Raw genomic sequence first — 17,084 nt, 5'->3', positions numbered from 1 at the left:
TGTTTCCTATAATATAGCACAAGATGGGAACATGATCTAACAAGGTGGATTTTGTGGTGTTGATCAGCAACTACATAAAATTACAAAGTACGAGAAATCCAAGCATGAAGTATTTATATATGTACCTACTCAAGCATACAGTCTTATATATTCTTTATATATATACATGTATAAATCTTGTACATATCTTGTAAATAAGTTTTAAGGAATCCATCCAAAAGCTCCTGAAATTCTGGAAGAGAATAGTTTAATTTGTTAAGCCATCTATATCCTTAACATACATAGATAATATAAATATATAAATATACATAGCTAGACACACACATATATAGTATAGTTAGTTAATTCAGTGGACAAATTACAGCCTATAATAATGGCGGACAGAGGGGATTAGGATTCTCTCCCCTTTTTTTTCCATCCTCTTCCATTCTTTCCTCTCACATTCTCTTATTTTGTCTAATCTTGTTATAAAAAAATTAATATAAGATGTTGATGTGATTAAACCGTGACCGTTCAAATAGAGGGGAGGAACACGGGGAGAAAAAAAGAGGGAAGTGAATCCTACTCTGAACAGAGATGGCCTTGAGATTGGGATGAAAACCTCCAATCCTTGTCAAGTTTTTCAGGTGATTGAACAGGGAGACAAAGCTCATGTTTCTGTTTTGTCATCTTTGTTCTCAATGGGAGTCCCACTCCTTGTAAACCCATTTACGGCCGACACTTGTCACCCTACCATGTACTGCCTCAACATATCTTCCTATGTGCCTCTCTATAAGGCAAGGCTCTAGCTAGCTCAAGTTCTTCCATGACCAATATTGCAACCTTGAAATTTTTCATACCAACGTACAAGTATCTCTCTCTCTCTCTCTCTCTCTCTTCTCTCTCTCTCTCTCTCTGCCTGAAATAGTCTCACCAGTTGCCGTCTAACATGAAGGGAGAGTTGTCCTCCTCCGTTCGAACGCCCAAGCTCCGGTCGTGGGAGAAATGCTCGAGGTTGATGAGGGAGCAGCGGACGAGATTTTATATCATGTGGAGGTGCACTGTCATTCTTCTCTGCTGGGATGAGTGACGGAGAGGTGACTGTTTTTACTATGAAAGGGTTGAAGTTGTGTTCTTGTGATTTTCAATTTCCTATTGAAATTGGTAAAGGTACTGGTGTTCCAAATAGTTTACAAGAATGTAAAGGTACTTGTGTCTGGGATGAGTTTTAAATACAAATACCAAGTAATTAAACGATAATCTACATGTAAAATTCAATGATAGTACTACATGTAATGTATTATATTTACTGAGCTCATTTAGACTCCACATATTTAATAGAGGTGACATTTCCTTTATCTGCAAATATCACCCTCCATAATAGGTTAATTGTTATGAATTCCACACTGATACATTCTCTTGACCATTCTTTAGCCGACCTTTTAACTTGGGGATCAAAGGTACGATGCAGTCTCATGTGGTATTAGAGTTGCATGAAAGATTAGTTTGTCATCAATTTGTGTTGATATGTTAAAAAAAAGAAAAAAAGAAAAAAAAGAATAGCTTAATTGTTGTGCCAGAAAAGCTTATTACAAATTTGATGCCAATAAAGCTTGTTTAGTATCGTGGCCATTTATTGCAGAGCATGCAAGTTGTAAATTTGTAAATTCACGATGGGAGCGAGAATTTATCACTACGCCTAAGGTCTCTTGTTTGATTTCGTTTTCCCTCGATTTTGCTTGTATCCAAGAAAAATATTGAAGGAATCCCAGCGAGCATACATCACGCATGTTCCTTCTTGGTCTTGAAGTAATATCTTTGTTTAAACTCGAACTAGGAACACAACAGAAATTGAAAGTCGAGAATTGAGGGAAGTCTTCATTTATTTACTTCTTATTGTACAGATCTGAATATTTCTGTAAACTTGCATAGCAGAAAGAATCGTGCATAGAAACCTTGCACTTGTTATTGAACTACTTTCTCCATATACCGTCGTTTACAAAACAAAAAGTAGAGCCAGCCGAAGAGGCAGCTCGACCTATCGATTTAATATGAACCAAAACAACGAGTGGAAATAATTAGTAAGGTACTAAACTTACAATGATATCCTCCTATGCAATCTAATGTAGAACTCCACCTCTCGAAACCTACCCGCCAGCCGGAGAACAAAAATAAAAAACAAAAGCAAACAACTTTCGTAGATGCAAGTCAAAGCCATTTCCCTGAAGAGCAACCGGATCAGGAAATGACGAATGAGCAAGATGAATCATCTCTTATTTCCAAGACGGGGTTCGCTAGAAGTCCGTTGCAATGTTGCCGAGGACCAATCATCAGCAGATTTCTTGAGGGTTAGTCCTCGCTTACTTTTTGGCCTGCCTAGGGCATCATCACAATAAGAACAAGAAAACATTAGTCAGCTTCGATCACTGGACAAAAATTGAACATTAAAAAAAGAGTAGGCAAATCAACTGCCCAGATCCCTTTGGAAATAACAGATTGAAAGGGGGAAGTACATTTTGTCCATTGGCAGGTCCCTTGTTCACATTTAACCTCCTAGTCGATGGAGCCCGCGCCACTGATGAAGCAGCTGCAGCTGCAGCGACACGTATTCTGCAAAGAACTAGAAGATTAATCCACTTTCAAATTATAACTTTCGTACATAATGTCAACCAACTATTTGCTTTTGTCACTCTATGAGACCTTTTATGTACTTCAACATATTCATCTGTTTCATCCACAATCTCCTCCTGCATTTTTCAAGACAATCATCACTACAACCAAATAAACAATTTTCATTAACTGAAAGCACAAGAATATCAGTTGTGTGTACATTACCTGCAGGCGTTCTTCAAATACATCTTTCAGAGTGATAATCCCAATGACTTCACCTTCCTCGATAGCCTGTGATACCTGGAGCAAACCATTTGTTGCTTTATCACTATGGGGTGAAAGATAGTTTTATATATATACTTATTGTTAGTCAAGTCCAATTAGGTATCCAACAATGTCAACAACAACACTGTCCGGCTTTCCATCCTGCTTGGATAGCAAAGGAGTAGTCAGTTGGGAGTCCGTGCCAGTGTCTCCGTTCCATTCATCTCTCTTTCCATCAATGGTTGGTCGAGGAATTTTTTTTAAGATAGGAACGAACACTCAAACCATTTTTTTTGGTAGAATTTAAATTACAAAATTACCCTTTATAGCGGTAAATTCTTTCACGCACATCTATCACGTCCATCCTTTATCGTTGCTACCTTCTCTCTTTTTCTCTGGAATTCCCTCACGCGCCATCGCCTAGCGTTTAAAACCCTTTGTCTCCTCTTCCAAACCTTCATTCATGGCGATGAAGGACCGGCCTCCTTCCTCGTACGGCTCCATCTACATCCCTCCCGACCATCGCCTCTGCTCCGTCATCACCACCCCCAATTATACCTCCCATGTTTCAATCGGCTCAAAGCTCCAGGAAAAACCAGACTGCTGCTGCCGCCGCTGCTCTCAACAGGAGGAGCAGCACCAGTGGTGCTTTGGCGTACTACCAAACTCAGCAGAAGCAGGAGCAGCTGCATAAACCCAAGCTATAGCAGACTTCTGTTTACGACGACAACGTTTCCGATGAAGGACTTTGATCGCAAAGTTGAGTTGTCACCGCATCCGGTGACATTTCTATATGTGGATTGTGTACTCGGAGAGTTGTTAATGGGGAAGCATGCGTGTTTACTAAGTGTGAATTGGTGATTGGGTTTCAATAGGGCTCAACAGCTGATCACACTGATCAGAGAATTAGTCTTGTTAATTTTCTAAGATCTTATTAAAATTTGAGGGAAGATCAACAACTGACGCCGGCTCACTCTCAAGGCTAATGCTCAGGTGAATATTCATCCTTGGTTTAAATTGTTCCTTCTTTTCTTCTTGTGTAGAAAAAAAATGTGGAAGTAGCGATGTAACCCATTTATTTTGACTTTTATTTACAGTTTGCAAATGAGCCGCACATGTCTAATGGCATGGTCAATTTGGACTATAAGGTCATCTTTCAATTTACATGTTTCAGTTCTTCAAGAACATTTTAGTGTACTAGATTACCTTCAGCTTCGTTAAAGTCTCCAAGTTTAGTTTTAGAAGTACATGGTGGTTCTCATCTCATGTGTCATATGGATATGGTGCTCCTATGATTACACAGGGTTCAGACTCACCAATTTCTCCAAAATAACGACCTAATGTGAAGCAATAAGAAAGACTTGTTCATATTGGTGCAGAAATTAGATGGCATGCAAGGTCACCTACTAAAAAAAAGGGAATACAACAAACTGTCAGGCAATAATAAGGCTTGGTGCAGAAGTTAGACTCTGATGTTTGAAGAGGTGGACGAGTGTTTCATTTTTTTAGTTTTTAATTTGGTTGTTCATTGACTCGCGTACTCAGTGCGATGTGAAATGCTGTGTTGATTTTTTATGTACGTTGCCGGTAATTTATTCGAAGTGTACTCTGATTACGTTGCGGATGGTGATTGAAAAGTAGTGGAGAGATATTGTGGAGTTTGGGTTAGCAACTTTATGAGAAGCTGCTTAAATATTTCATTTTCACTTTTGTTGCTTCCCATTCCATACTCAAAGGCATTTCAAGCACCCATTTACCGATAAGAAAATCACTTTAGCCCGTTGGTACTTTAAGTTGGGGAGTTTTCTAACCGCATTTTCCCTCTCGTTATCGAAACAATATATGATGGAGTGTTTATGGTAAAGAAGGTCAGTTCTGTTGCTGAAAGAAAAAGAAAATGAAAGACTCAAATATCTTTTCTAGGTTAAAATTGATTTTGCTAAAAACTATACAAATTTGCTTTACTAAAAATTATATAAAATTGACTCTACATGTATTTAAGACTAATTATGCAAAAATGATCGAGGTCCGGTTGGACTAATGACGTGTATGTAATTTTGTTCATGTTGTACATATTTGAAACTTATTCTGCAACAATGATCGAAGACATGTAACTGATTCTACAAAAATGGTGGAGGACGGGTTGAACGAGGATGGGCTGAACTGATTCTAGAAAATGGTTAAGAACGGGTTGAACTGATTCTGTAAAAATGGTCAAAGACAGGTTGAACTGATTTTGCAAAAATTGTCGATGAAGGGCAAGGTTCTAAAAAACGCTAGGCGCTAGTTGAGCAGCACCTAGTGCCTAGGCGGCTAGGCGGGGTGTAGGCGGGCGCCTAGGCGATTTAGGTAAATTTCTTGTATATCTTGTAAATAAGTACATATTGACACTTACAAAAAAATTATTCTTGTATATCTTGGAATAAATATATTATATACGATATAAATTAGTTAAATTTATTTTATAGTAGATAATTAAATATTGAGGAAGATCGTTATTTAAAAAATATATATATATATATACATATCTAACATAAGAGTATAATATAAGCTGATCTTATTCTGATCATAAAAAGAAATATAATAAAATAATATAATGCAAGAGTGTAATATGGTGTTGTTTTAAATAGAACAAATAATAAAATATTATCTATATAATTTATTTATTAGGGGATAATGGGTAATTATTGTTTGTCCCTTTATTTTGTGATAAGGCTGGTGATCTTCACGCCAAACTAGGCATCTTTTTAGATTTTGATATGTGGTTTCCCTGTTGCCCGTTCTCTCTCTATCTTCTTCTTTCCTGAAAAACCACAAATCAAACGTCGAAAATATCTCCCTCTATCCCTCCAAATTAAAACAACTCCCTCAATCCCTTCATCTCTCCACTGCACATCTCCCTATATCCATCACCACGCTGCTCCGTTTTCATGCACAAAAGTCTTGTGGGAGTTGAGGTAGATAATCACATAAATAAAATTTGATGTAGATAATCACATAAATAAATCTCAAATTTTCATTAACAACAAGTTTAAGAAATAATTCAAACCCTAAATTTTAGGTGTCCTTAGTTTATCTTCCTCCCTCACCTCTTTTTGTCATTAACTTGCTTCTCAAGATCGATTTTGTTTTTTCTCCCAAATGTCGTCGATCTGCATGTCCATAGAATTATATCTTCTGACTCATGATTAATTTGTTCAGGTTATACGTACCATTCATCCATGTTAATGAATTATCCACATCCTTTGTTGATAACTAATTGGGTTATAACTTGAAAAATTGACAATCTGATGGGAAGCGCTCATTAGTAGCGGTTAATCGATGCGATGCTTGACAGTTGGAGAACTTCTAACTGTATAATCTCTGAAATAGTCACCATCAATTCATTCGCAGGAGAAGGATGGGTTGGAGTTCCGATTGTCAGGAGGTTGAAGAAGTGATGTGAATGTGGACAGATGAGAGGGAGGAGAAGGCTACAGGGAGGGAGGCATGAAAACATACAAAACTAGGGTTTGAAATTTGAGATTTTGATGTGATTCACCTTATTTTTCACAATAATTTTTTATAATTATTATGGCTTACGCACCTCAATTGCCACATAAGATTGTATAAAGTGGTACATTTAGATAGCAATAATAGCATTACTCATAATAAATATGACGTAACATGTGAATTTATGGCACCTCATGTTGATATGTTTCGTCACACTAAAAAAATTTCTCTTCCTTTTCCACCCTTCCTTCTGTGTTACGTCGAGTCTCACATGGCCGATCATTGCTTGGCCAGTCTCTTACCTCATCAGTTTATATTAGATAGATGATACATATGATTGTTGATTGAGATGGTACACTAAACCCTATACCGGACTTTATACAACAACGTTAATCTTATAAAATGAGTCGTTACTTAGTACTACGGTTTAGTGGTATTCCTTTTCACTTGTAAGTGAGAAAAAAAAACAAAAATTTTAAAAGGAGTCTAGAGTTTGCCAAGGAGAGGATACATTTTTGTATGGCTCAGTGTCGATTCTTTTTATGCCTTAAAGACATAAAACTTCATAATTTATTTGGTGAATGCCAAATACGACAAGTGAGATAATCTTCAGTGAATGACTCAATTAAAATCTAGAAGCCTAAGTCTAAAAACTGATCTTAATCTAAATGATTAAGTTGCAGTAAAATCAAAGAGGCCGGAATCACTTGACTTTACCTCGGACTAGAATAGCAACTTGATTATGAAAAAGCACTTCAGTAGGGATTTACAAGGTCTTAAACTAATATTTTTGCAACCCAAATGCTCCGAGGTTTGAATTCGAAAATGGAGTGCCGTACCTAGGTCCAATTTGAAGAACATTAGGGTTTTATTATAAAATTAATTGATAATATAAGGAGCGATCTAACTACTTATAAGCACACACAAGGGAGGTCCCTTCTTCCATCAATGTCTAGATCCCCTCACCAATAGGGTTTATATCTCTAGGTATGTCTACTTTGATGAATCACTTGTCTTATGCCATAAAACCAATTGACAATATGAGGAGGAGCCCAACTACTTATAAGTTATAAGCACATTTGTGGTCCCTTATCCCATTAATGTGGGACTGCATTCTCAGCACGCTCCCTTATATGTGATGAATTTTCAAGCCTAGTATGTGAATAACACAAATGGGGGTGATGTGGAGTGCATGTGGCCGTGGGTCGTCACATGTGAGACAACCTGCTTTAATACCATAAAGAAAGTTGGAGTTCTAGTATAAATCAATTGGCACTATGAGGAGGAGCTAGTCTAACTACTTATAAGCACATGAAGGTTCATTTTCCTATCAATGTGAGATTTATTATTGTCAACACAATTCTTATTCAGGCCCAAGCAACGAGGACAGGCGAATACATGAGCTTAGATGCAAAGGATGAACAACACTTCATTAGATCAACAAGCCCTTTGTCATGTTATGTGATTAACCATGTTACAGTCACTCGTATGATTACACAACCAATTAATCTTATGGTTTACCGTCAAACAAACACGCCATATCAGTTTATGATATGAAACCGTTGATGGTTGCCATTTGTCAAAAGAGAAGCTACTGGCTACAGATGCTCCACGACATGTCTCAACTGTAATTAAAGAGTCACCCAAATACGAGCTAAACCCTACCAGCTGTAGGTTGTCACCATCTTTTGGTATACGAATCTTTTTCTATTTGACAGTCCAACGATGCAGCTATTTGCTCGTTATGTCTGTTGAAAGGGAATGTTGTGATTGTGGTGTCTCAGTTAGTCACAGTCTCAACTCAAAAAATCAACCCACTTCCCTTAGAATTTACTTCCTAAACATCCCAACAAATTAAGGCAACAAAAGAAAGCACTCCCCACCAACTTTAATTTTCAAATCTTTCTAATTATCTCCTAACTAAAGTAGTTCGGTGACATTTTGATGGTGTCCCCAAGTTGCTAACACACACACCTGCCTCATCTCTAAGTATGTACGTCTCTCATTGAGATATTGTTCATAGGGCCAATCTGATTTGGATCTATGTCAGCTGGATAATAGTAGATCATTGTCTCATAGGTCCACATGGATTTAAGTATAATAAAAAATCTTATCGCTTGATGCTTTCTACTTATAAGATAAGGTTTGAGAACATTTCCATTACTAATCGTATACATGGCAATGAGACATGATTAGACGCGTGAAGTGGGAAATGTGACTATGATGTTCTTGGGGGACTTGGCAATGAGAACACAATGTCACAGTATCTTTGGAGGGAAGGAGTTATCTACACTATGAAATGTCATTGTAGCGTTGAAATCAATAATACAATTATTATGTAATATAACTTTTCTCACAAGACATTATATTACTGGTTTGGAACACTACAATGGTGTCTCTCCATTTGGAGAAGCCAACTTGGTCAACTAGAGTCACCAAAATTTCAAAAATTTCATTATTTAAAAAAAACTTTCAGTCGTTGCATGATATTACTAATTAATAAACGTGTTATAATATGAGTTATACTATTAAAGTTGATATTTTTGTGTAAGTGTGATAACAAACATTCTCACCAAAAACTTTCTAAAGCAAAATCATACCACATATGGGGCACCTAACTGCAACAGGAATCTCAACTGTTCCACTTAGAACTAGTTTCAACAAGAGGGACAATCATTAATGGCAGGCAAAATTTTTCCGATGAGGACTTTTAAGGTGAGAGATATACACGCTGCTAGTGCAGGTGGCATGGAGGTGATGTGAAGGTACAAGTGGACCCTGCGACTTACCATTTGGAAGGCTTGAAGCTAGTTTATACGGAGTGGATGTTAAAATATTCCAAGACAAGTGCTTGAGATCTTAAGCCACTAAATTAGGGTTTAGAATTGAAGGAAGAGTCAAAATTTGTTCGTGAAAGTGGCAAAGCTATAGATATTGGTCATGGGAAGCATGGGCAGGAGACTTGCCAAGTGGAAAAGAATGGTGAGGCAACAAAAAGGGAAGCTCTATATTATTAGGCTTTGCATTTCTATGCTTCTTGGTTGGCACAAGTACGCTTGATGGTTCGGGCCATTCATTGCATGCAGTCCCATAATATGTATGCGTAAAATTAGTACGTTAGACATCGATCGTTAGGTGTTGATATGTGAAGAAACATGTATGTTAGATTGTGAGAAATTCTCAAGAGTAATGAGAGATGTATTTCACCATTCTTATATCTCTTATCACGTGACATAATCATTTGATGAGAGTACAGAAAATGAAAATGAGGGATATGTCTTCAGTTGCATGGTGAATTTCTTAATTAAGAAGGGGTTTTGTTGTATCATTGATGCACTCTATTAATGTTTTCTCCTAGTTAAGAATGAAATGTTTATAGTGATCAGCTCAATTTATCGATAATAATATTTTTGTGTAAGTGCAAATTTTAAGTTGTAAATATTGGTTTGAGTATTTTTTTTTGTGTTTCCTATAATATAGCACAAGATGGGAACATGATCTAACAAGGTGGATTTTGTGGTGTTGATCAGTAACTATATAAAATTACAAAGTACGAGAAATCCAAGCGTGCAGTATTTATATATGTACCTACTCAAGCGTGCAGTCTTATATATTCTTCATATATATACATGTATAAATCTTGTACAGATCTTGTAAATAAGTTCTAAGGAATCCATCCAAAAGCTCCCTGAAATTCTGGAAGAGAAATAGTTTAATTTGTTAAGCCATCTATATCCTTAACATACATAGATAATATAAATATATATATATATATATATATATCTATCCATATATACATATATATAGCTAGACACACACACATGTACTATAGTTAGTTCATTCAATGGACAAATTACAGCCTATAATAATAGCGGACAGAGGTGGCCTTGAGATTAGGATGAAAAACTCCAATCCTTGTCAAGTTTTTCAGGTGCTTGAACAGGGAGACAAAGCTCATGTGTCTGCTTTGACATCTTTGTTCTCAATGGGACCCCCACTCCTTGTAAACCCATTCAGCGGCCGACACTTGTCACCCTACCATGTACTGCCTCATTAGATCCTTCCTATGTGCCTCTGTATAATGCAAAGCTAGCTAGCTCAAGTTCTTCCATGACCAATATTACAACCTTGAAATTTTTCATACCAACGTACAAGTATTCCTCTCTCTCTCTCTCTCTCTCTCTCTCTCACTTTGCCTGAAATAGTCTCAACAGTTGCCGTCTAACATGAAGGGAGAGTTGTCCTCCTCCGTTCGAACGCCCAAGCTCTGGTCGTGGGAGAAATGCTCGAGGTTGATGAGGGAGCAGCGGACGAGATTTTATATCATGTGGAGATGCATTGTCGTACTTCTCAGCTGGGATGAGTGACGGAGAGGTGACTGCTTTTACTATGAAAGGGTTGAAGATGTGTTCTTGTGATTTTGAATTTCCTATTGAAATTGGATCCAAATAGTTTACAAGAAAATGTAAAGCTACTTGTGTCTGGGATGAGTTTAAATACTAAAACCATGTAATTAAACGATAATGCTACATGTAAAATTCAATGAAAGTACTATATGTAATGTACTATATTTACTTAGCTCATTTAGACTCCACATATTTAATAGAGGTGACATTTCCTTTATCTACAAATATCACCCTCCATAATAGGTTAATTGTTATGAATTCCGCACTGATGCATTCTCTTGACCATGCTTTAGCCTACCTCTTAACTTGGGGATCAAAGGTACGATGCAGTCTCATGTGGTATTAGAGTTGCATGAAAGATTAGTTTGTCATCAATATGTATTGATATATTAAAAAAAGAAATAAAGAAATAAAAGAATAGCTTAATTGTTGTGCCAAAAAAGCTTATTACAAATTTGATGCCAATAAAGCTTGTATAGTATCGTGGCTATTTATTGCAAAGCATGCAAGTTGCAAATTTGTAAATTCACGATGGGAGCGAGAATTATCACTACGCCTAATGTCTCTGGTTTGATTTCGCTTTCCCTCAATATCGCTTGTATCCAAGAAAAATATTGAAGGAATCCTCAGCGAGCATGAATCACGCATGTTCTTTCTTGGTCTTGAAGTAATATCTTCGTTTAAACTCGAACTAGGAACACAACAGAAATTGAAAGTCGAGAATTGGAGGAACAAACTGTCTTCATTTATTTACTTCTTATTGTACAGATCTGAATATTTCTGTAAACTTGCATAGCAGAAAGAATCGTGCATAGAAACCTTGCACTTGTTATTGAACTACTTTCTCCATATACCGTCATTCACAAAACAAAAAGTAGAGGCGCCAGCCGAAGAGGCAGCTCGACCTATCGATTTAATATGAACCAAAAAAACGAGTGGAAATAATCAGTAAGGTACTAAACTTACAATGATATCCTCCTATGCAATCTAATGTAGAACTCCACCTCTCGAAACCTACCCGCCACCCGGAGAACAAAAATCGAAAACAAAAGCAAACAACTTTCGTAGATGCAAGTCAAAGCCAATTCCCTGAGGAGCAATCGGATCAGGAAATGACGAATAAGCAAGATGAATCATCTCTTATTTCCAAGACGGGGTTCGCCAGAAGTCCTGTTGCAATGTTGCCGAGGACCAATCATCAGCAGATTTCTTGAGGGTTAGTCCTTGCTTACTTTTTGGCCTGCCTAGGGCATCATCACAATAAGAACAAGAAAACATTAGTCAGCTTCAACCACTGGACAAAAATTGAACATTAAAAAAGAGTGAATGTTGAGAGGCAAATCAACTGCCCAGATCCCTTTGGAAATAACAGATTGAAAAGGGGAAATACATTTTGTCCAGTGGCAGGTCCCTTGTTCACATTTAACCTCCGAGTCGATGGAGCCCGTGCCACTGATGAAGCAGCTGCAGCTGCAGCGACACGTATTCTGCAAAGAAGATGAAGATTAATCCACTTTCAAATTATAACTTTCGTACATAATGTCAACCAACTATTTGCTTTTGTCACTCTACTGATACCTTTTATGTACATCAACATATTCATCTGTTTCATCCACAATCTCCTCCTGCATTTTTCATGACAATCATCACTACAACCAAATAAACAATTTTCATTAACTGAAATCATGAGAATATCAATTGCGTGTACATTACCTGCAGGAGTTCTTCAAATACATCTTCCAGAGTGATAATCCCAATGACTTCACCCTCCTCGATATCCTCTGATACCTGGAGCAAACCATTTGTTGCTTTATCAGTATGGGGTGAAAAAGTTTCCTTGTGTCTATGAGGGGGCCTTGGTATCCTGGGTATATCAACAACAACACTGTCCGGCTTTCCATCCTGCTTGGATAGCAAAGGAGTAGTCAGTTGGGAGTCCATGCCAGGTGTCTCCGTTCCATTCATCTCTCTTTCCATCAATGGTTCGTCGAGGAATTTTACTTTTCGCTTTAGGCTTCACCACAGCAGCCATATGACTGCTGCCCTTTTGAAACTCGTTCAATATATCATACAGTGGCATATCTGCAGGAACTCTGAGAATATGACCCACACATGAAAACTGGATATCCCATACTCAGTAGTGGAATTGAGAAGAAACAATAGCATATTTAAAGAAGTTGAAGCACACCTTGGAATTCTACGGATGGAAACAGCACTAACTGGGGTCTCTGTTTCAGGTCGTACGGTGAGAAGACTTTTCACCTAATCCCCAAATGAACATCAAGAAGGGGGTTAAAATAAAAACATGAGAATTACCAATTACAGATGTGGTGAGTTTGAAATCCAGAGAACGAATGCATAATATCAAACTCCAAAGATTTAAGTTCTAACACCCACCTAGCAGAAGTCCAATAATATTCTTTGAGTTCCCCGAATAGACAGGAACGCGACTATGTCCACGAGCAAGAACTTTCCCCATTGCTTCCCTGAGGGAGAAGAATGAAAATATAATTAGACATACTAGACACTTACAATCTACAACTTTTGCTGCAAATAAATTTACAAAATAACAAGATAATAGAAAGATAATAAGAATAAATGTCCTAGTAGAGACGACAGATTGACAATAACAATGGTTGCCAGGTTATCTTTCTGAAAGTTAATTGAAATCGTGAAAAGTTTCTTAGTAGGAAGGTTGGCTTCTAATTCTAATCATTTAGTACACTCCTTATTTAAGATGATGTTAAATGTTCCCTCCAAAGGACGTTGGCAGCATAACATACATGTGATTCTTACAGGAACCAATGGCACAGTTAATTGAGAAGGCGAAACACTAATTTTTCAGGGACAAAGCTTACCAGTCCAATTTTGAATTGACATCCAAGGAGAAGGTAGATTCAATAGGCGTCATAGCCTCCTCAGCAGTCTATTAATATATGAGAACAAAATAAATAGGTTAAATTTGATTTCCCATTGCACGATATCTTTCAAGATTTATATCACTTAAGAGAAAGAATGAAATAGCAAAAGAATATACAAAGCGAGCTTCTAAAATATTATGTTCATGCTGAAGACTATCAACAGTCCAATATCATGAGTTTTAGCTACACGATGAAGTTGCTACTAATTGTTCTACTCGACTTAAGCGTAAACTTCACACTGTCAGATTAAATTAGAAACGGATAATAGTAAACATCTCAGTGGCAAATCCTATTCATTTTTTATGCATTGAAGGGCTAATATTCTAGAAATCACAAAAACCAGAAAACCACAACAGTTGAGCATCCAAAAGAAAGGCAGTTTCATTATGATGCGTACCTTCTCAGTTAAATCGAGGGCTCCACTAATTATCGTTGTCTCATCGTGTGTAAGCTCACCACCCTTGCCCTCCTAATGCCGACATTAACAGAAGGCAACTTTCAAAAATAGAAAATCAAGAGTAGTATTACCATATATTACCGTTTTAGTTTCCTTACACAATCAAATGGTTTTACCCAAGTCATATATATTCTGAATTATTCACTTTACCTCCTGGCTGTGGATGGAGACAAGGGCTTTTAACTGAGCTCGCCTAAATAATGCTTCATTATGCCCAAGAACACAGTCCAAGATCTGCAACACGTAAATTTCGTAGTGTCAACACATAGATGCCAAATCAAACAGCATCACCAATAATTTGCTATTTACATGACAAGGTGCAGAATGATATAAAAGAGAATTTTCAATTTCTAGTTAATTTACAATTCTATTTTTCATTTGTTTCCTTTATCCAGGCCTTTTTCATATGCGTGAAAGAAAAGAAAACTAATATAAATTCAAGCTTAATTACCTAAGAACTTGTCATTCAAATATATAAACCTACGAGGAGAAATACTGATTATAAGTACAAAATTTCTACAGGAAGATCAAATTGGATGAACATGCAAGGCAAGTACTCCTCTGTCAGTTTCCTGTCCTTATTAATCAAAGATACACGGAAAGATGGTAGACTTGTAGGAGTCGGGATTCACAACTATCTAAAGTGAGGAACATGCCAGGCCAAGCAGAAGCATTAAGTGATAAAAACTCCTTATGTACGATCAAATGAATAGCCATGGCATTAGAAAAGTAACATCTGAAGCAGGTGTGATACCAAATTTTATGCAAATATGAACTATCGGCCAGAGACTATACCTTGCCAATTGGAAAGGCAACTGGATAGCAAACAACCATTAAAATTCTCACAAGCCACACAAAGTTCGAGCCAACAGCAAGTCCATATCTAGTGCATATTGCTTGTGGAATAACCTGGAGGATCAAAATAAATGATCAAATCAATTCCAATTCAAGAAATCGCGTGTGAGTATAAATTTTAAAACTAAAGTGCTAAATCATCGGAGAATTAGGATACAACATACCTCCCCGAAAAACAGGACAAAAGTCACAGAGAGAATTATAGCAACATATTGATTGAAAAGTTTATCCAAATATAAGGGAAGAGCCTGCAGAGCAACAAATACCAAAGTTAATAGCTGACATAGCATGTTCAAACTTTAAATGCTTAATGAGACGCTCATATCAAATCTACAAACACGATATCATAACACATTCAACCTTTTAGCTTTCAATTAAATACATTCGGCATTGAATCACATCGACATTCTTGAACAAGATTCGATTCAATTAAATTTTTGCAAAACCAAATGCGATCCGAAAACAAATGCATGGAGAACGAAAACCGCTCCAAATCATAATAATGGAGTGCCACTTACCTCCATAGCAGCCGCATTACACAGAAGCAAAGTGACGAGCAGCTGGTGCTGCTTCTGAACCACCGGCAATATAATAGCTGAAACAAAAAACAAAAAATTTCAGATACATACGAAAAATTGGCGATTTGCGAGCGAAACGAAACCGAAATACAAGACTCAGCGAGAACCGAGATGGATGTGGACGAACCTGCTTGTTTCTTCTCGGTCGGGGAGCCGCTGCGCTGCAGAATCTCGAGGTCGACGAGGCTGAGGGACATGAGGCCGAGGGTTAGGCCGGACATGATACCGGCGAAGATGACAAAGAAACAGGAGAGGCCAGCGTAAATGAACCACCAGGCGGATCCGAAGGGGATGGCGCCAATCTCTGATGCGAGGCCCGAGTTCCGAGTCAGCATCCGAGTCATCATGATCGCATTTATCGGATGCATCGCTGCTGCTGCTGCTTCTTCTTCTTGTGTCTCTCTCTGTGTGTCTTTCAGAACGATAGAATCTGAGTGTGAGTGTGTGACGAGGGGAGAGGCTGTTCGTACTTTATCAGGGATTATGAAAAATTTATTTTTTAAGTTATTAATTTTTTAACGTACATATTTTATTATTTGTATATTAATATATGATGTGAACGATTACATTGGAAAAAAATTCTTGTACTTTATAGAAGTGAACACGTGGTGGAATCATATGAGGATATTGATTTGCTAGAATCCATGATCGGGAACAGAACAGGTTTTCTGTACCTTTTTAGTACAAGGTTTTTTGAGCTTCTTTTTAATTTACTACCTTTTTACGCTTTCACCTTTTTAACTCCTATTTATACAAGTGAGCTTTCGAAGAAAAACAAATAAATATTAGAAAATTGAAAATGTATGTGGAGTAAAAATAGGAGATCAAATCTTATGTCTCAATATAAGTGTGACATTTCTGTGTTTTTAATAATCATTTGATCAAATCTTTTGATCACTTAACATATTATTTGATACATAATTATTTTTTCCGTTAGAACTTCGATTAAGTGATACGTGAATCGTGATGTTCACGTAAATAATGATTAGATGTCACGGCTCAATATAAGCCTTCTTGGATTTAAAAAATTAAAAAAATATTTTTTTTTCCTTCGTCTGTCTTCGTCTCTGTCTATCTCCCTCTTCCGAGAGAACTCAGCAAGCACCAACCCTTCCCCACCAACCCAACCCCGTGAACCGCCGGAAATGGGTCTCAATCAGAGGCCGAGAGAGAAAAATGAGAGCCCACGCCGATCCCCACTTTCTATGAGCAACGTCAAAACAATAAAACCCCTATTTTCTTTTTGGCCCGTGATTTTCTCAGCAACCAAACAGAAACGAGGAAGATAGGGAAAATGAAGAAACTAACCTTTGGAAGAAAATTCAGATGTTAAGAGGGAATTTTGGAAATGGATTAAAAGTCAATGGTGAAGGCATGCAAATTCCAAGCCCATGGAGAAATTAACCATGCCAAAGATTCAAGAGAATTCAAATTCAAATTACAAAAATTATTTCTGAATCTAAACCAAAAACCCACCTGAAATTCACCAAGAATAGAAGAAATAAAAAATTGGGCTAGCTGT

At 37.2% G+C, this 17,084-nt stretch overlaps 1 protein-coding gene and 2 long non-coding RNA genes across 3 annotated transcripts; 1 reads left to right on the top strand and 2 right to left on the bottom strand.

Moving 5' to 3' along the window:
* Positions 1-1,908: 1,908 nt before the first annotated feature.
* LOC125477421 lies at positions 1,909-2,938 on the bottom strand. The gene is made up of 4 exons (XR_007258501.1): positions 2,815-2,938; positions 2,680-2,726; positions 2,493-2,589; positions 1,909-2,355 (listed from the first exon to the last, which is right to left on the bottom strand). It is a non-coding gene; the product is annotated as an uncharacterized LOC125477421 (long non-coding RNA).
* A 195-nt stretch (positions 2,939-3,133) lies between these two features.
* Positions 3,134-4,575, top strand: LOC125477420. The gene is made up of 2 exons (XR_007258500.1): positions 3,134-3,846; positions 3,951-4,575. It is a non-coding gene; the product is annotated as an uncharacterized LOC125477420 (long non-coding RNA).
* A 6,899-nt stretch (positions 4,576-11,474) lies between these two features.
* LOC125477419 (DUF21 domain-containing protein At4g14240-like) lies at positions 11,475-16,075 on the bottom strand. The gene is given in 14 exon segments (XM_048584503.1): positions 11,475-11,995; positions 12,142-12,238; positions 12,330-12,376; positions 12,465-12,695; positions 12,697-12,844; positions 12,940-13,014; positions 13,151-13,237; positions 13,610-13,677; positions 14,070-14,141; positions 14,280-14,363; positions 14,925-15,038; positions 15,149-15,232; positions 15,503-15,579; positions 15,690-16,075. Coding segments are annotated over 14 exon segments (1,452 nt in total). The 5' UTR covers positions 15,931-16,075; the 3' UTR covers positions 11,475-11,968.
* Between the last annotated feature and the right edge of the window lie 1,009 nt (positions 16,076-17,084).

The sequence above is a fragment of a genome, unplaced genomic scaffold, assembly GCF_019419815.1.
Source record: "Pyrus x bretschneideri cultivar Hongxiangsu unplaced genomic scaffold, Pyrus_bretschneideri_v1 Contig21, whole genome shotgun sequence".
Lineage (NCBI taxonomy): Eukaryota > Viridiplantae > Streptophyta > Magnoliopsida > Rosales > Rosaceae > Pyrus > Pyrus x bretschneideri.
The sequence above is the reverse complement of the archived record's forward strand: the minus strand, read 5'-3'. Positions and strand labels throughout refer to the sequence as shown.